Here is a 25,167-nt window from a genome sequence, read left to right as displayed (position 1 = left end):
GTCAGGACACAAAATACACTGCCCTCTATGAATAAATTGCTGCACTGAGGTAAATATCTCTAAAGTTAAGTATCGCATCAATTTTAAAATGGGACATGAAGCTTTTTTTTTTAAAAAAAGAAGCAGCTATCATTGATGCACGCATTAAGACAAAGCGAGGTGACAATACAGGATTTCTGCCTCAGCTCCTGCTCTGTCCAAACACCAAAGCTGTTCCTATTCAGCTTTTTGTTACTTCTTTATAGTCTTCGTGCCCTGCCTTTTCATCAGAAGTGTCTGAGGTGGTATTTGACCCCTGCACTGCTTCCCTCCTCACCTTCCCCAAGACACTCCTCACCCATCCTGACTGAAGACACCAGAACATGCAGACATGCCCCAACTAAGATACTGGTGTTTACAGGTCACTAATTTTGCCGCTAGAACCAAACAAACCAACAGGAAGTGATGACTAAAATACTATTTCCCAGCGTGTATCTTATGCCAATCTCTTCTCACCCAGCTGCTTAGTTCTGGGCTGAAGGTGCAGCACTGAGTCACTGGATTCACTTGCTCAGATTAAAGCATCTCAAGCCTGAGCACTGACAGTCAAAACAATACGTAAGTGAAATAAAATAAGGGAGCAGAAAGGAGATACTGTCTTGTCTGGGGCTCTGAGAAATTCAGTTAAGAGAGAAGCTGAAGTGTGTTTCTCTCCTTTTCCGTAAGATGTTCAAAATAACAAACACCTCTGCATCAAAGAGGAAGAGGCTTAGGCACGGACACAACTCTTCATTAAGCTGTTGACCAAACACAAACCCCTATTCTTTTTCATTTGCATTAATATCAACATAAACCATGCTGAAGCATCTTAGAAGAATCACGACAATTACATACACAGCCTTCCCAGCTCTATTTCTAGAGAAATTACTTTCCACAGTGACTGACAAACAAAACCAAAAAACGTTTCAGCTCCTCTTTGCGTACATGCTGACTACATAAAGTTTTTCCTCTTCACTTAACACATCATAGTAAAGTAAAATACAGACTTTAAAAGGCACAGTTATAAAGAAGCGAAACCAAGATGTCTTCACAAACAAGAGACTCAAAAAACCCTGTGTTGGCAGAAACAAGGAAGGCGAAATAAGAAAAAGTCTGTTAAAAAAAGTAACAGCTGAAAAAAACACAGGTTGAAATAATTCCGCAACAGGAAGACCGAACTGAATCATAACAAGCTTCACTAATACACAAAACCTTTACAAGTGATACACTGCAAACGTGGCAGGAGAGGGAGAAGAAAGGTAGAAAACTGTGGATTTATTATTGCGCTTTGTATTTTTGTAGCTACCTGGAAAACCGAATTGCTTGGTGACAACTGCTATACTCTGATCCCACCTGGAGGAATTTTTGATCACATTTCACAAAGGTAAAAGCTTCACCTTCAACCAGATACTTCTTTAACCACCGGAGTCAACAAGCCTTGCTAAATTTGTTAGTGCGCCTGAAGGTTAGATCTTTGACGGAGATACGCAGAGATGCATTTTAGATATTTTATGCATCCTTAAGAGACAAGTGTTGTCATTGTAACTAAACCAAACTCACAAATTTTGACAAAGCCCAGGTGCTAGTCTTTGTACTTGAAAAAGCAGGCTGCCTCCTCCTCCTCCTGCTGCTCTCGTGTCTTCCTTTAGGGACCCAAGGATTATTAACTAGCACTCAGTCCTGGGGCCTTATTAAATAATACTCAGTCAGCTACTGAGACTTCCTTCACTTCTGACACTCCTCAAAACAAAACATGAAGCTCACGTCCCATCTGAAGGATGAAGCAGAGAATTTTATAACTGAAAGCCAAGTGTTATACGATATATTTTACAGCCAAAAGCCCAAGTCACTCTTCTAAATCTCCTTAAAAATCATCAGGCTGCCTCACTTCGGAGGTGAGTTATTCCGGCATTTTTCAGAGCGCACAAACTACGCGCTGCATTTAGGCGTTGAGGTGAAATTGCAGCATCCTCCTTTCACTTCCACTCGTTTCCTTGGCTTAAAAAGAGAGAAAACAGCTTTCTGAAAGAAAGCAAACAAACTACCTAAAGTAAAGATGACAATTTGATCAAACACTAAGACAGCAAGAGTTAAATTCACGACAGCATCTGAAAACACAGTTGAAGGGCGACTTAGCTGTGCTTTAGGTACCTGAAGGACGAGTGTTCGCCGTGGACGGGTAAGGTGATGGGAGGAGCTGGAGACTGGATGTACATCGACTGGCCGGAGGCCTGGGCTCCTTTCCTGATCAGCTTCCCGGTGTTTGGGTCGTAAAGTCGCACTTCAGGACCAGGCTGAGACTTGGGATGGATGGGGGTCGGGTGAAAGAGAGCCGTCTGAAAGGCGCTGTGCGTGTCGGGAAACGTGGCAGGGCTGTTCTCTCTGTTGGACCAAGTTCAGAAAACAAAAAAAATTAGCTTTGGAAACTGCAATGAGCTATCTAACCAGAACATTAAAAGAAAAACCCAGCAAGCATTCCTTTGCTCTAAAGAGGAAAGTGTGTGTGTGTAGGGGGGGTAAATTGATTTGGAAGATCTCCGAAGAAACATTTCTCCTCCACCCCAATTAAAGTCTCACTGAATTTAAAGCAGAAAAATGCAAAGACACAGATAATGTCACATTTGCATCGTTAAAAAAAATACTAGATGTGCCCTAAAAATTAACATAAAATTACTGAAATTGTTTCCAAGGAGTAACAACAGCACAACACGGTCGTCTGCATATATGCAACAGAGAGAAAAGCAGGCTATGGTACCACATCGTAGTATTTGCTCCTCAAATTGGGTCCAAGGGAAAACAAACACATGGTATTAATTTACAAGTCATCCAAACCCATTTGGTAAAATACTAAATCGCCTGTGATCACCCTGCTGCATTTAAAAACATCATTTTAGAAGCGTCAGCAGAAACACTCACAGATCAGTCCGCATTATGGGATTACATTATCCAATTATCAAAGTGCCACAAGAAAAGAGGAAGTAAACTGAATCATTTAAGAAAAAAGAAATAATCACAAAGTAAAATAGCCATGTCATGCACCATGAAGCCAATGCTGTAAAAAAAAGTTACAAACTCTTTTGTAACAAATATTAGAAATGCCATAAAATTAGAGTTTTACCACATGCTTTCATAGATGTTTCTGAAGTAGTCTGTAGCATCAATACTCAAGGTCAATCAATTCCAAGCTGACTTATTCTTTTTTGCTATTTTTAAGCTTTTGCTGTTTTCTTAAGATCACTTCATATGCAAATGTTTTCTCAGGGTTCATCTGTCCCCTAGCTCGTAAGTGCTTTAGACCAGCAATCATGACTCTGAGCAGCTTCAGTAAGGACAAAATCCTTTCCAAAAAAGTTGCATGTGTTAGGTTAATAGTTATCTGCATTAAGGTAGATGTCCTTACTGACTGACATTTGGGGAAGCGGGAGGAGGAGTACGAAGTAAAGGCGTGCTGTACTTGAAACGCAGAAGTAGGAAAAATTCTCACCACGTTTCAATGAATTGGAAGAGTAAGATGGGCAGAAAGACTAACATTCATTTAAGTAGCAAAAAACGAGCTTACAAGTCCCTGTCTAGATTTCTACCGACAACTCAGCAGTGTCGGGCATCTGAGACAAACCCCTCGTGCAAATACTTCAAAGTTTGATTAAAAAATAATAATCCGATAACACTTTTTAAAAACCAAGTGTTGTAGTCAAGCCATAAGTTACATGTCCTTCCAAAGGTTTAGGGATCCCAGTCTTTACCCAGTGACCTCACTTCCACATGTTTCTCCTTTTGGTGTCTCTAGAGGGAATGAGGACGTAAACATGCACCTTCTGACCTCCAAGGGCTAGCATCTCCTAAGCAGGAATGAAATCTCTAGCCTATTCCTTGCATCAGTACCAGTTTAATACCAAACCCCCGATATGTCATGCCCCTTTCCACCTAAGCAGGGAAAGGAAGACTCTCTGTTACGCCTGCAAACACCACTAAAGCAAGTTGATCCAACCAGAGCAGGAGCTGGCTCGACAGTACGTTGTCACAAGTTATTTCAGCCACAGCACTTTCCTAAAGGGCACTGCTCTTAACAGCCCTCTGACTTCCTCCATGCTCACAAAGTTTTCGGCTGTCCCTTCTATTTGCTGTCATCCTAGCGCACCGATTATTTTTACTCCTTTCTCTTCCAACACTTTCTCGTACCATCCCAAAGCCTCTGCTCACTACCTCTTTTCTTCCAGTTTTTGCTTCTCTCTTCATGCCTTCCAGTCCCTCTTAGAATTGCCTGCTCTATTTTTTTTTCTGTTTCTCCCTTCCTCCTCACTACCAAGTCTCAGAAAACTACCAATTTTTCACGCTGTGAGAGTACGTATGGTTTTTTTTCCCCCCTCCTTCATGAGCAACATGATGATCCCGTGCCGTGGCGGTTAGTTTGCAGATGACCTGACAAGGTCAACGGCTCCAGCTGGAAATGGCCAACAAGAACGACTGCTGAAGAAACCACTGGTACCACAAGTTGCTCCCGATTCTGCCAGATGCTGAAGAGCCTCCCCATCCCTTAACGGTTTTCGGTTAAAGCAGCACAGAAACAAATTAGCCTCGTTGTTTCCACAGCCCTTACTCCCCACCTACCTGTGGGTTTTGATGTAGTCATCCTTCAGGGGAAAGAGCTGCTCCTCCACCTTGTCCCAGCGCTCCAGGCAGCTCCACAGCCAGTCGGGGTTTACAACGTGGAGGTCCTTGCAGTCCTGAGCTTGCCGGACTTTTTCTGTGCCTATTGCAAAGTCAAACTGAATGTTACGGTGCTCCCAGAGATAGTTTGAAGTTGGTTTAGGAAGGACATTTTGTGATGGTTTTGACTGAAGAAACAGAATAGCCCTTCCCAACCCAACGGATCAATCAGGGCTGATCAAAGTGAGACTCTACATAAGCAGAGAAATGCCAAAGGGGAACAAGGAAGGTGAAGTTAAACGTGGCAGGACTAGCACAAAATCCACACTAAGTTATCAAGTAACAGGTGACGACCTCCAGTTGCACCCTCCAGAGAAACCAGAACGAGAGAGGAATTCAGCAAAGTTGCTCTAAATCTTGCCAAGAGGCATGAAAAGCAGTAAGCAAAAAGCAGCAAACAAAATAAACGTTGAAATTAACCTTGAAGTGTAGTCTGTTCCCAGAAACAGCTGACTGTCCAAATGTTTCCAGAACATATTTCTTCTATTTGACTGGAAAAATTAATTTTACCAATCGCGGCACCTGCTTCAGCATTTGTCAGAGAGATGCATGGAGGGACTGAACACTCTGAGGCAAAATAAAATTGTAAAATCTACCAATAAATCACTAAACATATATGTCACAGAGAAAAGCCTCATGGGTGCTGACCTGGTGTTATCTGTGCTCGACACCTGCACAGGGCATTTTTAAACTGCACAAACTACTGGCATAGCTGGGATGTGACAAAGGAACTCCCATCACCCTGATGGTCTGCCTCAGAGCTGAAAGCTGCTGCTCTCCCCCTTCCTTACATCCCTGTAATTTGTAGCATTTCGTCTTATTTACACACTATCTAAAACACTTGGCAAGCCCAGTCATTTGTCCACACTGTCTCTTGGTGCAAAGACTTGAATACACTGGATATTGCACTACACTTTTGCTCAGAAAAGCAAAATAAAAGGAGACCTGTCAAGAACCAGAGGCAGCAGAAGTTCAGTTACCAACTCAGCCCTCTCCTCTAGGTTAAGGGCAGAGCTCTCAGTACTCCAAGTGAAGAATATATCTCTTCAAACACCGTCCTCCCCTGCTGAAGCTCAACAACTCCACACAAAGACCCTGGGGTTTCTTCCTGCAGCTGCTTACACAAAAGTATGCTAATACCTTTGCAATAAAAAGCATTGATTTAAGAATCCAACACAAACACAACAAGTATTTAAAAGTAAAGCCCTTTCTGAACTATAAATTATTTACAAATGCCATACTTTAATTTCTGCCATGAAATAAAAATGAAACCACTGTTCAACACGGGCTCGACGCAAACAATTTTAGAACTCCAGCCACATTAATCCCAGCACACCTCTGCAGTTCAAGAGCTTTTAACCGGCTAAAAAGCAAAACTCTTGAGATGCGGGTCCGTGCACCCAGATCATTCATCCCCTGATAGAAGAAATCTGGTTTTCAATTAATCATCAGTTACAAAAGCAGTGACCCAGAGCACCTTCACGCAACACCTGCTAGAAATGAACCAGTTTACAGTGCCAGAGGAAGCTTCCACAGGAGGTGGCATTATTATTATTATTATTACTACTATTATTATTATCATCATCATCATCTACTACTACTTCACTAGGAATTGTAGAAATACCTGCAGTTGGAAACAACTGAATACAAACCTATATTTAATTTACACACAGACTACTTTTTAGAAGAAAGCAAGCAGAGGTACTGAAGAAGAACCAGAATAGGAGATCTGGGGGACAAACGATTAAAAAGAGAGAAAGACTAAGCTTAGGAAACGCTTTCTTTTGAGAAAAAAAAAGGAAAAAAGCCACTCCAAGCTAAGAACAAAGAGGATGCTGAAATCAGGTTCATCAGTATAGGAGTGTCAGGGGAAAAAAGCAAGCAGTCCAGTACAAGTTCAGGTACTTGTGCGTGGCATTAAATACTCAAACAGCAGACATAACCAGCAATTTTGTCTTGCACGTAATAACTCTGGAGCTGGTAGAACACGACAGCATGTGATTTCCCTCGGGAGCACACAGAGCAGTTAACCAGAGCTGGTGGTGCTACGGGACATCTGGCCCGTGCTTATAATACCCTGGAGAACAGCTTCTCCGACACCACTGCGCACCCACTCGCCCACCTAAAGATCCTGCTGCTCCTTTTGGCCAAGAAAACCCTAAACCAGCACCTTCGCCTCATGCGAGATTTGCGAAGCTCCGTGAGAAGCCGGCTTCCTCTGGCTATTTTTAAAATCAATGTTTCCGCATTGATGGCTTGTCAGGTGCTCCATCTCACCGCCTGTTCCCCACACGTTCTGCGTTCAGGCACGGTGGGTCGCTCCGTAGCGGGCGTACGCCGAGGAGCAAATCCCTCTGCCAGTCAACGGGGCTGCAATAGAAGCCTTGAAGACGAAGTGACGCTGTTGTGCGTGAAAGCGTTACGCTTCGACAACAGCTCCAAAAGGTTTGAACCACTAAGGTAAAATTAAAATTGATGACACTAAGACCCTTCCCCTTTCAGTGCCACTGCCGTGGCTTTTGGCTCCCTCCTCCTAGTCTTGGAAGCACAGGTGCCTCTTGCACCCGCCAGCATATGAGGGAAAAAAATAATAAAAAAAAATAAATCACACGAGCTAACACAACCATCTCGCCTTCTCCTTCTCACTGACATCTTCACGAGTTGAGATTTCACACATAGGACGCTCTCGGAGCAAGACGTTCTCAGAGCAAGACTGGGTGGCACACTAAATTTAGCCGGGCACGAGAAAGAGGACTGCAATACTTACTGTCCTTGTGGAGCTTCCCCTTTCGGAAGGATGCTTATCAAGGAGAAACAGCAGAAAGGATTTTAATCCATTCCAGCAATAGGACTTGTGCTGCAGCACGGAACGTTTGACCCATCCAGCTGGGCTAAAAACCACTTAGAGGAAAAACTGCTTTTCCTGGACTACATTTTTGCATTATCATCCTCCAATCAACCTTTCCCTACTTCAAATTCTAGTCTAAAATTGTTCAAAGAAGTTAAAGGCACACAAGCCTTTCCATGTGAAGCAGCTAGGTCCAAATTCATCACAGCTAGCCAGGCCGAAGCAGACAACACTGGGAAAAGGTTATTCTCCAATGTGGGAAAGGGACTCATCAATTCTGCTTTTGAACTCGCAAACAAAGGTTGAAAACACAGAAAAGCCTCCGATCAATCCTGACAATCTCTTACTAAAAATGTGACCAAGAAAGGAAATAATAATGCAACAAAAAAACTGTTACCACTGTTCTCCAGGACAGTTTCAGCACAGCAGTTTATTTTGTCTCATCCAAAGCACGAAGCACACTAGGCACTTACATTTTTATATATAAATCTCAATTCATCATCAAATCTTGAAGCTGTTCTCCAACAATGTTAACCTAAGAGAAGGCACACAGACCTCGCCGTTTCATCCTACAAGAATCCCTCAGCGCTTTGTTTGACAAAACTGCTGACAAACCCACAACTCACACGCTGTTCGGAGGGTTTTACCAGGAAAGGCAACAGGCTCACCTGGTCACTGCCCAAGGTCAGATCAGCACTTAACTGGAGGTTTTTAAAAAGATATGGCCCTTGAAAATATTCTTCAGAAAAACACCCCGCTGTGGACTCATTCTGTACCTGGTGAAGAGCTCACACCAAGCCCTAGGCCAGGCTAACACGAGTTGATCATCTGGCAGCTTCCTCTTCTCTCTCGGTACCTCAGAGTCAGGCTCAGGAATAAGCATTTTTTTTTAAGTAGGTAAATAAGGATGAGTAAAACAATCCATAGTTTGTAACGTCAGTGGTTCAAGCAACCTGATATTTCATCGTATTAAGCAAAAGTTGACATAGGCTAAGTCACCAAAAAGAAGGAAGTTACAAGAGGCGTCCCTGCCCATGACAGGGAGGTTCGATTCAATGATCTCTAAGGTCCCTTCCAGCCTAGGCCCTTCTAGGATTCTACGTATAATACAATGCATGATTCCCACCGAGCTTTCAAAGCACAGGAAAAGCCACTAAGTTCAGAATATTTTGAAAAAGAACAGAAAAAAATCATGGCCCGAAGTGACATATTTCTACTGCTGCCCCACTAGAATAACCCTTAAGCGACCCCATAGTTGGATCCCATGCAGCTTCAAGAGGGCAACAAGGGAGTCGGAGATTAGGGCGTGCTCAAAAAAAAATGAAATCTGTACTAGCAGCTGGTGGTGGCCTGTTTGCCCCCCGTGACAGTTACCCAACGGTACGTTCCTGCTCATCACGGCTACGTAAAATCAGGCAGCTTTGTGAAAGGCATCCAAGTAAGAGAGCTTCAGCTTAACACCTCCCATGACAAAGCTACACAGGCTACCCACGGAGCTCTTAAGATAAATCATTTTAATTCCATACAAAGTAAAACTGAACTGCAAGAGGTGGAATCTGAGAAGCCAAGCGCTACTGTAACTTCCTAGGAAGACCCCTATGAACTTTCCTCTGAAACAAACATTAAAGTTCCTACTCAGTATCTTTAATAGGTAGAGACTCAGTGACACTAACTCTTACCCAAGAGATCAGACGTGACACTTTGCATCAGAGGTTACTTAGCAGGTCGTCCTTCTAACAATTAAAAGCCACAATTGACCAATAAGCAGCAAAAAAAGCCTTTAAAAAAAGGCTTCTGAATGGTTTTAGGAAGAATCTTCCCTTTAATTTCAATTCTGATCTCAGTTACATTAAAGCCCTATACAAAAAAAACCCCAAAACCAACAAACCTCAACACATTTCAAGGCATGAACAAACTGTAAGAGGAGAAAAATCGGTGGAAAATCCACGTCGCGTGTACCCACCTGTCCTTGCTGCAATAAGATGCGTCGCTTTGTCAGGATCATCAGCACTAAGTACTAGATTCTTCACAATTTTTGCTCCGAGTGCTGTGGCATGATAGTGTTCCCGTGTTTTCTCAATGGGGAAGTTTGTTGGGTAGAGTCCGCTAAATATTATAGTTACATCCGCCAACACTTTACTTTTCAGTTCCGGTACGATTTTCCTGATGTCTGGAATTTCCTCAATCTCTTTTTTCAGGTATTTATCATACTTTGTGTAATAATCAGTGTGAACCCGCACCAGGATCTCTTCGAGGTATATTAAGTGGTCATCGTCATCGGTATCATCCTCCTCCTCTTCTTCCTCCATACTCTGGTCTAAGGACTCGCCCATTGTAATTCCAGACTGCTCGCTGATCTGAGACTCTGTTTCAGCTTCTTTCTTGTCTGCACACCCGTTCCCTAAGTCACAAAGGCTTTCCTGTTCACTTTCATCCTGCGCTTCAAGATCAGTTTTGTCGTGAATATTTTCACCGGGGAGCAGCTGTGCGTCCCCCGAATGGTTCACCAGGCTGTCCTTCTCGCTCACGTCAGCGCAACTCCCTTTCTGCAAACCTTCATCCTTCAGAGGCTGTTTGGATTTCTTCCAGCTTCTCTTTTCCTCATTCTCACTATCTGATACAGAAGTGGACGACTTTCTGGTGTCCAACCCACCATCGCTTTCACTGTCGCTAGACAGTTCAAAGTCCAAGTCGTTTGTTGCCTTGTCCTGGGTTTGCTGCTTCTCCGTCGCCGTTCTATCAGCTTGTTCTGAAAAAACCCGAGATTCCTTTGTATTTGTCAAATTGTCAGTGGCCTCACTGGCCGTTTTGTGATCAGTGCTATCGTTTACGGAGTCCTGGGCATTAACTGTCTCACGAGAGTTCCTATCCCAGTCAGCTGTGTCCCTGCTTACAGAAGTACTTCCATTGGCAGTGCAAGTGTCCTTCGGAGCTTTGAGGCCATTGCTTTGCTCTTCTACGCACAGAACGTTCTTTATTTCCTCAGCATCTTTCGCTGATGTCACTTCCAGTGCCTCTGGTTTTGTAGAGTTGTTTACTAAGACACAGGAAAGAGAGACAATAAAATGTATGTATTTTCCCAGTTGTTTTTTTCTTAAGCTTAATCAAATTTTTTATTTTTCCCCTTAAACACACATTTTATACGTGCAGTTAGACTCCACTATGTTTAGAACCGACAATTAAGCTTTTCAGCTTTGGTAAAGTACTTGTGATGTCAATGATTACTAGAAAGAATCAGCAAACCTAACAAACTTCACTTTTGTAAAGAAGCTGTGCAAGTAGCTTTGTTTTTTGTTGTGGTTTTTTTTTTTTTTAAAATCACATAGGTCATAAGTAATTATTTGTTAACTATGCAAACATTAAAGGATTTATCTTGCAGCACGAGTTCTACAATTACATTCCAGGGCAATGAAACTAGAAAAAAAAAAAAAAAAGGATAGAATTCACTTCATAAGTTTCTAATCCAGAACTACAAGAACTTCCTTTATAAGTTTCCATGGCTCTCACACATTTCCTATTTTTCACCACCAAAATAATTGTATTTTAATTGTATTGCTAAAAGATGTAGTAAACTAAGATGCTGATTGAGGGTCACTGGAGGAATAAAAGTAAAAGGTTAAGAGATTCTGAAAAAAAGGACACCTGCAGAAGAGACAGCTAAAGGAACTGCAGAGATCCAGAAATTTGCCCACAGACATTCCTCAGGAGCACTGGATGAAGTCACTCAGCTTTGTCTCTCTCTTTTGCGTGCATGTCCCCGTCGTGCAAGTAACAGCACCAGTCAGGCGGGGAGGTCCCACCTCACAGTGGCCTCATTCAGTCTCAGTACGTTATCATTGTTTCCACATGGGACAGCTCTAGTTCAGCACGGGGCAAAAAAAAGGAAAGTGATGTCCCATACATCAGAAAAACCCTATCTTGGCTAAACTGGAAAAACCCTTGCAATTCTTTTTCTTAGACATCCTCTCTCATTTGCGTTTTGTCCCCAAATTCATCCTAACCTGGCGACATCCACCTTCTAAATCCATTATGTGCGTTCAAGCTGCTGAGCCTGCACAACATGAAGTTCTCATCAAATGCCAGAACGTTCCCTAGATGTTAAAAATCCCCCAAAATTTTACTAGCATGATTTCAGCAGGGAGGTAAGTAGAGAAGAAAACATTCATTTTCAGCAAAGGAAAAGTGGAAAAAGTGGTAGAAGTAGTTGAAAAATTATATAATTACCTTTCTTCTTCATTTGAATTTCTCTTGATCCAGGAGGTGCATTAATATCTCCTATGCCCTGAAAGTACACGTATTTCTTCACAGTTATCAAGTTGGGTGCAAACTTCCAGACATCCTCTCTGTCATCAATGATGCAAACCATGGAATCCCCACACGGGAAGAGATCTCTACGAGACAAACCAGTTGACAAAATGAATCCACCTTTAGAAACCAGTACTATCAACGAAAGTGGTTTGTGTTGACGTTCTGGTTTACTACGAGCACGTCTGCAGGCCATGAACTTAGAAACATTTTTTTACAATATTAAAATTGCAGAACTCAAAATACAATATTTAAACCAACCAGAATTAATAAAAAAAAATGGAAACAGCTATTTTTAGACCTCTATCCCAATGGTTAGAAGCAGGAACCAGCAAATCTCTGCAAGAATAAAATGTTACAACATTTGTTTTCACAGTTTAATGTCCCGAAGTCAACTACAACAGGGTCAATACACTATTGATAGAAAAAAAGAGACAAGAATGGATTGAATGAGTCTACTCAAACTAAGTCAAAGGGAGCAAAAAGTACTAGTATTTATATTACCTACAAGGAGGAGGTAGAGTACTTAAAGATGTACACATGCATATGAAAACAGAGAAAGAAAAAAAGCTTCTCACTTGCTATGGTTGGATGAGGATGGGGCAATCGTTTATTATCTAGCTTTACAAAATACCAAATATATATTTTAGGAAAAAAAAATAAATCTTGGCTTTATACTTCACAAAGATTAGAACCTGAATTGAGACCAGCAGATGAATTCAAGGCTCTAGGTGACCTAATTTCAAGAACGACTTGAGAACAGAAGGTGCTGGATGTACGGCACATTTGAAAGCCAGAACACTAGATATTCAAACAGGAACTAACCTAAACCTGAGCGTTCTGGTTTAAGTAAAAAAAAAAGCCCACAACCAAACAAAACCACAATATGCAAGTCATTAGAGAAGATCATAAGCCATAAAGTGGAAATATGGTTAAGTTGTGGCCAGAATAATGTGTGAGTGAAAACATGATGCGCTGCTTCCCATTCTTACAGCTCTGAGCGCAGAACACGGTAAGTGGATGAAATGCTGCAATGCCTAACAACGTGGTGTGATTGGGGTGGTGTTTATATTTAAGAGGCAGATAAAGAATGGCTATAAACACGTTAAGTACAGAGGGAGTAATGAGATTTAGCATATTCTGTCTCTCTGTTGTCCTCTTTTGTTTAATCCATATACATACCTAAGGTTCCCAGTTTTAGAAAACGGATCGATACATTCATCCCTTGACAATATCCGGTGGGAAAAAAGTTTCTTTTCAGGGTCCAAAAATCCTTTTGAAACAAGAAATTCAAAAGTTAACGTTCGAGATGTTGGCTCCTTTTTATGTTCTGTATAAAGTAAGTTATTTTAATCTATGCAACAGCAGTTTAATTAAGAGACTATTTTCAAATGGGAGATACTATACAGGGGAAAGGGTAAGGAAGCACAGTGGATCGAATATTTGTAACTAAGGCGGCGGGCTTAATTTTAGAAACCCCATCTCACTTCCTTTCAGTGTAGCGACACGGACGGAGGTGAAAATAACTAAATTTGTGGCAGCCGAATAAATGAGGCTGAAAGAGATAGAGCAGGCAATAGAGGCGCGTGGTTTTTGCAGCTTACATTTCTCTCTCTACAGGCGGTTCTTTAAAGCTCAACACCCTCCTCAGCTCATTATGCCTCGGGACTGCAGAGAAGTCTCACAAGAGTCGGCGTTGCGCTGCCGTACTCAAGCACGAGGGGCAAGTTAAGGGAGGCTTTCAGCCAGAGCTTTTGCATTTGTAGGTTTTAAGTTGTACTTGTAAGAGCTACCCTTAATACATTTACACGTAACGGTTACACCCTTGGATCCCTAAAAATACTTTAGGCCCAGTCCCAGCAGCTTTTTGTGCTGCGCTCTAGAAGATGAACTGAAAAACAGAAGAGGAGCAGCTGTGCTAGCTGATCTTAAAAGCAAGATAACGCCGTTATTAAGGAAAACGGTGAGCTGGGCACACAAACACACATGCTTCTGGCTTCCAAAAATGAAGTTCATCTTCACACGCAGATCACAGCCACGCCATTTGCTTAAACTGGCTTTTTACTGGCTAATCGCAATTTGTTGTTTCTCTAAGCCTCTGCTGAAGTTCACATCAACTTCTCATCACCCTTACGAATAGTACAAGGCAGTCAATACTTAGCTGGGAACAAATTTTTTAAGATTTTGCTTTGTTTTATTTTAAATGTTGGCCATCCTATAGCCAGGACCGGGGTTCCAAATGATTACAGACTCTAAGGACCAACTTCAATTTTCTTTCAAGGAGCTTTGAGATTTGCACAGAACAGATCTTCGACTCCTTTCAGAAGCCCAGTTCCCCGGAGTATGTTAAGTTGGGTCTTCAGAAATAGAGGGTATAAATTAAAAATAAATACGTAAATAATCCAGTCATCACTTCTGAAAAGTTGATCCTGAATGTATTAACGTGTAATTGGAATAACTTAAAACCCATAAAAGCAAGAAAATTCCGAGTTAAGGACAGAGGTTCAACCTTAACTCACCCGACTATGCTTAAGAATTGCTGCAAACTCGTAGAATCATCCCCTGTAGTGAGACCCTTGCAGTACCTAGGCATAATGAAGTGAGAGAATTAGCTACAGAGATTCATTGCCGCACACACAGATATTTTGACAAACTACATAAGCTGTCATACAAGTCGCTGGCCTCCCCAGTCAAACTCTTTTCCACTCGTTCTCCGAGTACACGGCGGGGACTCTACACCAGGGTGGACAGGAGCACACCACTTAAATGGTAAAACCACAGCGAGGCCTCCAGCTGCGGTAAGAAAAAGGAAGTCGAACTAAGAAAGCCCGAACACAGAAACCCTGGCTGCCAGGGATTAGAGGCAAGGAGCTTTTCCATAATGCTTTGGTAAAGACTTACTCATTTCAATACCTTTCCTCCTCTCAATGAATCGCTAAAAATACACTGAGGATACACCAGAGATGGATAAAAGCCCGTCTTAAAGAGAGTCAGGTCTTTCGAAGCTAACAGTAACACAGAAAACAGCACTGGTCTTTCTAAGAAGTGCTTTACGTGTCTCAGACTGGTTTCTTTCAGATGTTGTCTTTGAATTGAATCAAACCAGACATAATCCTGCCGTTTTCACATTTCAAGGAAACAGGAGGTAACGCTTCATTTGTCATACATCATTGATCTTCTTCAACAGCGTGTTAGTACCGTCTTCAAATCTTTCGAAAGGCTGTACTGGCCAGTCACTAACCATTTAGCAATACAACTCCAAACAACAGTAAACAGGTTCTTCCTTAAGAAAAGTTAACACAGACACCCCAAAAAATATAATTTATGTCACTTTTCTGTGGGGGCATTTGCTTACAACTGCAGAGTGATGAAAAGGTCCATGCATAAAACTCATTAAGTTTGCAGAAACAGCAAGAGTGTTTCCAAAATATGCTCTTTGTTTCATTTATTCCTATCTATTTCCTACCACCGTGTCCTGAAAAGTTATTATGGCCACACTGTGCTGCCTTCATGTGGGTAATGAATTTTTTTTTCTTAACAGAATTTTTTTATTGGAGAAGTATCAGTTTGCATAAATCATTCCAGCAGAAGGAAAAACATTGATGAATTTCTCATCCTGTAAGCATGTTAAAAGAAATTAAAGTCTTTAGCAGAAGTCAAAATGACTGAAGACAAAGACTTGCAGTTTTAAATCAAAACTGAGCTTCCATTCCTTCTCATAAATCAGACACTGGGCTAAGTATGCCTCTAAATAGTTCCTTGAACAAATTGAAGACACTATCATTATGCTTTGACTGCCATATTATGACTCAACAGACTTCCCTAGCAGACTATTCCCACCAACTGTTTCATCTTCCAGCGTCTCAGAAAAGCAAATTTTTAAATTTAAAGCCATCACAAGATGCAATGTTCAAAAGTAACTAAATCATATTGGGGAAGTCTCAAATCTTAGATACCCATGAGTTAAACAGCAGCTCCCGGTAGAAGTGTTAACAGTAGAATTCAACACGAATTTGAAGAAGTCCTCTTAAAAAGAAACCTAAACTTGAATTTCTGAAGAATTAGGTCACCTCCAGCCCTGTTTCAGGTTCCACTTAAGAACCTAGAAAAAGCTGTTGACCCAAGCTTTCAACAGCATTGGAAATCTTCAGATGCCAGTGATTACATATACGGACGTATTCTGCCAATCATTTATTGAAATACCCAGTCAATTTACTGAACTACTTACTACAATATACTTGCCATAACTGTACATACGAATGCCCTCAAGTTAGTCCTACTCTCTAAATTCCACTAGAAATCTTAAGAGTAATTTCACATTGTATTACTGCCACATAGTGGCCTCTGAACCCAAAATTCTAAGTGGCAGTGATTTGTACAATCAGCATTTCAGGCGACTTCACGATTAAATACACCAAACCTTTCTTATGCATGATGGAAAAAAAATTAAATAGCAACTGGTCAAAATATTTACAGAGAATAGAAATAGTACAGAAAGCTCTAGATTACAAAATCCAAAACTTATCGTCATGAACATACTACAAGGTACCATTCTGTAAGTGTGTTGAGCTAAGAAAGGGTTGGAGATAAATGACTTAAGCAGACAAATGGTGTTTGCAAATATCAGTTAATCCCACTTAACAGCTGATATGAGTCAGCTGGGATGAGAGAAAAGTGACTGACAAGATGTCATATGTTTGCAAAACGAGGAAAAAGCCTTCCAGGACACAGAAGGTACAGCTCAGAGTTCCAATTTCACAAAGAAATACAGCATGGCCACAAAAGACCTAAGAAAACAACCTTCTTCTTATTAAAAGATTCCTGGCTTTTTATTCCAAGTCCTTCCTTTACATAATGTAGGGATAAAGGTAAAATATGGAACTGACAGCTCTCTGTGAGAAATCATTTAGCTAATACTGCCACCAAGCGCTCTCTCGATGTACTAGTGAGATACCTCTGTTACTGCGTCTGGGTTACACAGGTGGTGAGTACGGGCACCAAAGACTCTGCCAACTGTTTCTCAATACCAACATATTTAATCTGAAACTACCACCGTCACTATAAACCCCTTCTACTCTGGAGGCTTTTGCTTCAGGCAAAAATCCAGCACACCGGGGACGTTGGGAAGTAGCGAGACCCTGAGCAGATGGAGAAGCTCAAGCAGGATGCCCACCAAGCGGCTCGTCACAGGAGCAGTCTGCGCCGGCACGGGGACCGCGGGGTAATCCCAATTTCAACTCGGAGATTAAAATGAAAAAAGACGGGACCAAATCTCACATTGAGAGCAGATCCACCACCGGGAAAGCACGTGGAGGTGAGTTAACCACCTCTGCAATTCATTTCTCTCCCTGGCTCTGAAGCACATGCGCTCGGCATCTTCTGACTTGAGCCAGTACTCATCTGCTGACCTCGGGTTTCTGGCACGGAGACCCAAGCGAGGAAAACTGCTCGCCCCCTCTCTTACTACCAGGTACTTAGACCTAGTGTGCACGAAAACCATTCCCCTTCTGCTCCGGGAGAGGTAACCACACTCTAAGGCGGCCAGAGGGGTGCAGGAGCGTTCACGCATCAGCAGGACGCAACGTGTAACCCAACAGGGAGACCGACAAAGCTTCCGGAAGATTCTTGCAGCAACTCAACCAACACACACCCTGAGTAACGCAGAGACACTCGCTTGGATGGGCACGCTTATTTTCAAGGAGAATTCGGTATAGGTATCACTTTCTGATCACAGAAATATTTTTGTCCTTAAAAGCACCTTCTATGACTTAAGACACATGAAGAATCCTCTAATTACACAATTATTTTCTAAACTGCCCTAGAGCTAACGAGGAGAGTTAGCTCTATCGTGGAACCTTCCTTCCGTGCCAAGGACTGGGATCACTGGGACAGTGTCACCCACAGCACTCGCGGCAACACCACACAGAAGAAGAAACTTAAAAACAGCTCTGAGACATGGAACAGCACAGCGAGACAGTCGGACACACAGAGCCATAACCCAAAACAGGGTTATAGTGTCGTAGTCCCACAGACTTAAAAGAAAGTCTGAGGTGAAACTGCCACTCTAAGGCAGACACAGGATGGGGTGAAAGTTAATTTTAGAGTTTAAACACGGTCATGCTCGCAATGCAAGTTTGACCCATGTGCTTGTATAACAGGGTAGAAGTTTCTTTTATGAATAAAACACATTTCAGCCAGTGACTCGCATCATAGACTACTACTGCTGTAACTGAAATGCAGATTTGCAGTTACAAGGAGAAAATATTTCTAAGCTCTTGAGAAGAGTATGTGAAAATTCTGCTAGAGCTGTGCTCTTCTTTAAATCAGCACATCTCAGCTCTAGGACACAAACAGAACTGCTGTAAATTGCGTGACAGAAGTCAAATCTCCTTTGATGAAAGGAAACAGTGAGGTGTGGGGGGGTGTTCCCCACAGGAGGATATAATTTCAAGATTTTCATGGAACTGTTGCTTTAGATTTCTAAGACACGTGACGCTGCAGATCATTTTTGGAGACCATCAGCATCACTTCTTAATTCAGTAGGAAAGCACTGGTTGCCATACCACAATCTGATACTCTAACCATCAGAGAAGGAAAAAAAAAAAGAAAAAAAAGGCACGTCTGATCAGGGGAAAAAAATAACTCTAAAACTACAGGCCATACAGGCACTGTCTTGTAAGCAAGCCAAGAATTCTGCTTGTAGGACTATTGAGGAAGTGTTGAACTAATTTTGTTACATGACTAGGAAGGCTGGTTACGTAAGTGTTGTTAACCATAATGTACAACTCACCTGCAATTGTATGCGCGTAAAGTCTGCTGCCAAAAGTAAAAACATGCAATTCATACAGCTTGGCAATTTTTTCCAGGAATTCCTTACAATGAGGACGCAAACGAGTATGCAGCATCGGCTCACCTCGACCTAACTGGAAATGAAATATTCCCTAGAAGAAAAAGCATATTTCATATTATCAAAACACGAAACGGAAGTGCCCGCTTCCATTGTTTCCACGGCTTTTATCTGGCCTGACTAGGCTAAAGCAAGTTTCGGCCAAAGATTTATGCAGATGAACAAAACCCAAAGCACATTTTTGCCCTGGGCCAGGTGGTCCCCACGCTAAGTTTTTCAAACACAGGAAGCCACATTGTTGAAAAGTTTACGCGCAAGGCGACTTTCATTCCAATCTTCACTTCCGTCAAACCAATCTCAAAAAAGTAACCTGAGAAACTTCTTGGAAAGTACTACTCAGCCAACTTCGCTCAGATGAGTTTCAGTACATACAGAGCTCAGAGAAAGACTCTGTTGGATGAAAAAATATTATCGTGTCTCTGCAAGCACACCATCACACAGCAGACCAGGACAGAAGTCTGCAGATAAAGATCCCAGTGAAATTTAAAAATTTTTTAAAAAAATGTTTTCCTTCATACTGTGCATTATAGAATCCTAGAACAATTCAGGTTGGAAAAGCTCCTTGGGATCATCGAGTCCAACCATTGACCCTACACTACAAGTTCACCCCTAAACCATTTATACAGATGAAGAAATAGCCCTTCAAATATACAAGTTTTTTTTAATCTTTATGCCAAATACTCGCTGTTTCCTTTCCTCTCAATTGCAAAGTACATTTACAGTTTGTTTTTTTGCTGAACCTAATGGACATGCCAAGAATGGCAAGAGGAACTAATTAACTGCAGTGGAGTTTGCATTTGCACCCTCCTGTACAAGACACATTAGACATACTCCAACATGCTTCTGCTTTTCAAGTTTCCAAATTAGAAATGTTACAAACCAATAGTCCCTGTCAGTTCACTATCAAGTATTTCATGAAGAAATTAAACTGCAACACCCAAACTTCCCTCAAAATAAGCAAAATGGAAGGAAAAAACCACCAGACATACATAATTACGGAACAAAAGATGTAGTAGTGCATAGGATTACCCAAAAATGGACTTTGAACAGTGAAAATTCACTGAACGTGTCTCAGACTTGAAGGGGAAAAGAAAGTCTCATTACTGAGTAACTCTGCGTGTGAATTGTAGAAGGAAAGCAGAAATTAAAAATAGCTACCTGAAACTTCTCGCTTAAAGCGACTGGAATGGAAAAGTGCAGGAAAGCATAAACGGGAGACAGAAAACCACCCACTTAAATGTGGAAGGAAAAAGGAACACATTTCAGAAGCCTTGCTTCTCATTTTTCAACTGCAGTTTTACCTAATCACAGAACGCTTTCTTGAAGAACCATCATTTAAACATCGCTACAAATATTCCTGTTGTCACTTTGGCGTGAAAGTTAACACCAAATACTCACCTTATTAGACATTTGTTGGCAGTGCTGTTCCGTAGTGTGGATCAATGTCTGGTCCAAATCTACCATGAGCACCAGCTTTCGATTTCGATGTAGTCGCTGTTGATCTTCTCTTCCAAGCTGCTCTGCTTGCTGTAACAAAATATTCACAACTAAGCTGAGCTCAGAAGAAATAAAACGAAGTTTATTGCCTTTTGGGCATCATAAACTCGAGAACTTCTGCTACAAATCGACTGCATCAACTTAACTGTAGTGATGGCAGCTTTATCAACAATTTTTCTACTGAAAAAAACCTTCCCAAAGTCTGCTCTCAGATCTTCGCGCCACCAGTATCTCTTAAAATTGATAAACTCAACACGACAATGTCTGAATTTAACAACTAATCAACCACTGAATTAATTTAAGGCCATAAGTCTTGGGAGGAAATAGCAATAGCTTTGGGGTGCACAAAAGACAAGTTCACCAACCGCACTGAAAAGGTTGGCTGCTACAGTTCTACACCAAGTACAACACACGTGACAACACGAGGCTGAGAATAACACTGAAGCTGCTAATAATAGAAACAATTATCATTATCAATTTAAGATTAAGGAATATATGCCTCCAGGCATAAACAGTCAGATTATGTAGTTCTCTGTGGGCACTGGTACCAAATAGCTTACACCCCAGCAAAACCAGATTGAAGTTTACTCCCCTCACACATGTTTACAGACTTCCAAAGTACCACACTGAGCTCTGAGGGGAATATTTTGAAAATAATGAAATAAATTGAACGTACAGGCAAACTGCAAAAAACCTAGCTTTGCTAGATCTAGCGAGGCAAATTTTGATGTGAACAGTAAAGCCAGATTTCAAAGACACTACAAGCTTTGAACTAGTGGGAACTGAACTTTCCACAAACTGCTCATTCATAGAGAAAAAAAAAAATCACTCAAGTAGCAAATTTTCAGGCAGCTGTCACACAAGTGCCATCTTTTTAGTGCACAGCTCAAAAAAAACCCCAAACATGTGAACAGTAAAGCCAGATTTCAAAGACACTACAAGCTTTGAACTAGTGGGAACTGAACTTTCCACAAACTGCTCATTCATAGAGAAAAAAAAAAAAATCACTCAAGTAGCAAATTTTCAGGCAGCTGTCACAAAAGTGCCATCTTTTTAGTGCACAGCTCTAAAAAAACCCAAACATTATAAAGCCTGGTAACCATCCATCTGCATCAGGGTAAGACGCGGAAACCCTGGGCTGCTGAAGTTCAACACCAAATTCCTCTTCAAAGGGAAGCCAAACTGCCTATGTGAGGCGTATACAACGTGGAAGAAGCTCCTACAATTAAGCTACTCCACTGTGGAGCTACAGTGAAAGGTATGAATAAAGAACACGTGATGGTACTCACTTCAGAGCTGACTTTCAGTTCAGGGACACTGTGAACCATGGACACAGTTGCTGTGGATAACGGCACACTCTGCTTTCCATTCTTGCTTCGCATCCTGGGCACGCAGGGAAAAGAAGCATCAAAAGAGAGAGTAATAGTTTATAGGGAAAAGCTGAACACAGTAAAATCTCTAGGATCAAACTCTTCAATGCCAAAAAACTGTGATTAGAAAGAGCTATTTTGACTAATACGCTCTTTCAAATTCTTGCTAATGAAGCCTACTGAACAAAACGGATACAGAGCCCAAAGCAGCTTGCCATAAAACCCTTGCAAAAAGTCACAGTAATTAGTTAGGCTTCCTTATAACTATTTCACGAAACATGACACCAAGATGAGAGAGATCTACATACTGATTAGCATTAGGAAACAGTTATAAACTAAGTATAACTACCAAGCCCATCACACTTAAAAATATTCCTTTCCTGGTTTTGGAATCACTCAGCAGGCAATTATCTACTTTTCTCCAAGCCAGACTAGGAAATAATTTAAGGAAATGATGGGCAACGTTACTTGTTACACACAGTGCAGTGACTTACATGTCCCTGCTGCTGCACCAGGAAGAACACCCAAAAAATCCCAGCACATGCTTTGGCACAAACAGAATGAGGTACTACAGGTGTGTGCCTGTATTTTATTTATGTGCATATTATACACAAATGTAGACTTATTCCTGTACATATACATGACATATAGATGCAGATATACAGATAAAATATATCTCATCCTCATATGTCTACATATACATATTTATTCGTATGATTATGCACGTGTACACACGTAAGTATGAAACCGAGGGCAGGCAAAGTCTCACTTGCTGTTATCCTAACTTTTTGTTAGGTTTGGTTTTTTGCCAAGAAATACTTGTCTACAAAATATCAACATCCAGCTTTTTAATGAAAAGTTACATCCAACCATTAACAGGGCTAAATGCTGCATAATTTTTTCAATATTAAGGCCACTTGCACTGGTTTGTGGGATCATGTTCACAAAAGAATTCTTAATAAAGAACATCAATTAGAATGAAACCAAACTATTTCCTTCCAAATGAAATGAGCATGCATCATTCATTTCTAAACTCTAGGCTACTTTACAGTCCATTTTGGAAAAGAGCTGTTGAATTAATATTTTGATGTGCATAAGAAACATCCTCTTTACCAACCGCAGTAGGAAAGAGACGGACCAAAGGAGAAACACATTCATCTTTAGAATTTGCTTTCTTTGTGGCCTAAGGCTTAAATTCCTTTAGTTCCATAGTAGGGTGTTTCACCAAAAAAATAAAAATAAAACTGAGAACAGCTCGAAAGCCTTGACAGCACTGGAGACAAGCTGGCTCCCATGCAGACCAACACAGTTCAGATGAAGCAGGGTCACAGGAATGAGACTGGTATAACCTCACAGCTACTCACACCTGCACAGATCAGACTCTCAGGTTTACTAAGCCCCTGTTCACGCACCTTACAACTCTCAGCCTCAGTTACGAGTGGAGAAGAAGCAAAGGAGGAGGCACTGTGGTGTGAATTTATGTCTGTATGCATGCGTTTGCCATTTACACCACTCTTTACACTCAGGTGCTCTACATTTATGTCCGCAGGAAGAGAGCGTGCACAGTTATTAAGTCATAAGTTTGTAACGCAAAGTGTAACCCAAGTGCTCACATGGCACCTTATTCACCCACGTTCTTGGTCATAAAACCCTCGGAGGAAACACAGTTCTAAACACTGTACCTGTGACAGTGATGACAAAAGCGCCTCAAGTAAATAGCGAAACAGCAGCAAAGATCTTGCCTCCTTCCTCAGCCTGTGTTAGTTTTATCCACAACAAACACGAGCAGCAGTATTTCAGTAGAGAAATATACTTTATTAAATGATCAGACTATTAACAACGTGATCAACAATATATTCAGCCCACTCTATCTGAGGCAACAATCTCAATACATATATGTATTTTTTTTTAAAAAAAAGTAAACGTGAAGGAGTGCTTGATGCTGAAATTTAAAAGGGAACTCCTTCTCAACTTTCCCTGCAGGAGCACTCTGAGTAGACCTATTTATGTCAGGCAGCATGAATACTCTACTCCCTCCCTGCTACAACTTCACAATTACCCTTGTAGGAATGATTCACAACTACCAGGACTCAGAAGACAAATGAGCAAATGAGAGAAGGAAGAGTTTGCATCCTTAAGCGCAAGCAACAAGAAGTTGCCAAAAAAAATTTAAATAAATTAAAACAAAACAAAAAAAGAGCCAAGAATACTTACTGAGTCAAGTCCTGGCCACATTCTGCACACAAGCCTTTCATCACAACAGGATGGCTGCATCCTTCCAGCCTCACCAAGACGCCCCTGAAAGAGACGCCAGCATTCCATTTAGCTACAGGCTGATTTCAGACCTTTAGGCTGGTCATTGCAGATGGAAAAGAGTTCAAAATATGGGTTTTGGGTATGATTTGAGTGGCAGCCCCATAAAATATGTGCTTCTGCCCCAACACAGGGAAAAAAGACACCAAGGAAATAACCAAATTATTCCGTTTCACATATTTAAAACTCACTGAAATCTATATTAATGTCAGTTTCTAACCTTAGATTAGCAAAGAGGCTGACCACATTGGCAAAATAAGGATTGTTTGTCCACAAACAGTTTACATTCAATTAGACACAACTCCCCATTAATCCAGAAGCATTTAGGCTGGAGAAGACCTTTAAGATCATCGTTACCCTGGCAGTACCAGGCCTACCACTAACCCGTGTCCCCGAGCACCACATCTACACGACTTACAAACCCCTCCACGGCAGCCTGTGCCAGCACCTGACAACCCTTTTGGGGAAACTTTTGCTAAAATCCAATCTAAATCTCCCCTGGTGCAACTTGAGGCCATTTCTCCCTGTCCTCTCACTTGTCACTTAGGCAAAGAGATAGTTCAGGAAAAAAAAAAGCATTTTGATGCCAGCTTAGAAGCCAAAACATCCTCAGGCATTTTCTACTTGGCAGCTGAAGTCAGGGCACACTCCAGGAATGTGCTGGTGCACTCCTGGGCTGAGGTGTGATTCGAATTAGGACACGCAAGAGTTTCCATTCATATACAGGTCCACATCTTTTAATTTTAGCAGAGATTCTTGCAAGAAAATTCAGAAGTTGTAAATGATTCACTGGTATTTTCCTAAAGAGCACTTTATCCCACACCAGACAGCACTGCTAAACGCCAGTTCTGCTACTGCACATTTAAATATGACCAGAACACCTAATTTTATGATGCCTGTGGGAGATAAACAGCCCGTGACACCAGGCCCTGTCACACCACTGTCTGCCACAGCCCACTGACTGCCAAAGGACTGCAACAGGCCAGCACGCTGCCCACATGATTTAAGGAAAAAATACAATGGGATTAAGTGAAACTTGAACAAGCAAATAAGGAAACTCACTCTAGGATCTCATTCACATCCATTCCAGATGTGCTTGTAAATAAGAAACAGAGAGACTAGGTGTGTCATTATAGCAAAAATTTATTTTGGTTGCAATAATCACGGATAGGGATGGACATCTAATGGCCTCAGGATGCAGA

At 41.5% G+C, this 25,167-nt stretch overlaps 1 protein-coding gene across 1 annotated transcript; it reads right to left on the bottom strand.

Annotated features, from left to right (window-relative positions):
* Nucleotides 1–2,150: 2,150 nt before the first annotated feature.
* CTDP1 (CTD (carboxy-terminal domain, RNA polymerase II, polypeptide A) phosphatase, subunit 1) lies at nt 2,151–23,945 on the bottom strand. The gene is made up of 9 exons (XM_009865172.1): nt 23,867–23,945; nt 21,572–21,665; nt 20,184–20,312; nt 18,669–18,819; nt 13,061–13,151; nt 11,798–11,964; nt 9,537–10,610; nt 4,627–4,768; nt 2,151–2,400 (listed from the first exon to the last, which is right to left on the bottom strand). The coding sequence occupies exons 1-9, from the start codon at nt 23,905–23,907 to the stop codon at nt 2,151–2,153; spliced, it is 2,139 nt and encodes a 712-aa protein (XP_009863474.1). The 5' UTR covers nt 23,908–23,945.
* Nucleotides 23,946–25,167: the final 1,222 nt, after the last annotated feature.

The sequence above is a fragment of the Apaloderma vittatum genome, unplaced genomic scaffold (assembly GCF_000703405.1).
Source record: "Apaloderma vittatum isolate BGI_N311 unplaced genomic scaffold, ASM70340v1 scaffold41712, whole genome shotgun sequence".
Classification (NCBI taxonomy): domain Eukaryota; kingdom Metazoa; phylum Chordata; class Aves; order Trogoniformes; family Trogonidae; genus Apaloderma; species Apaloderma vittatum.
Note: the sequence above shows the minus strand (reverse complement) of the source record. Positions and strands in the feature narration are given on the sequence as shown.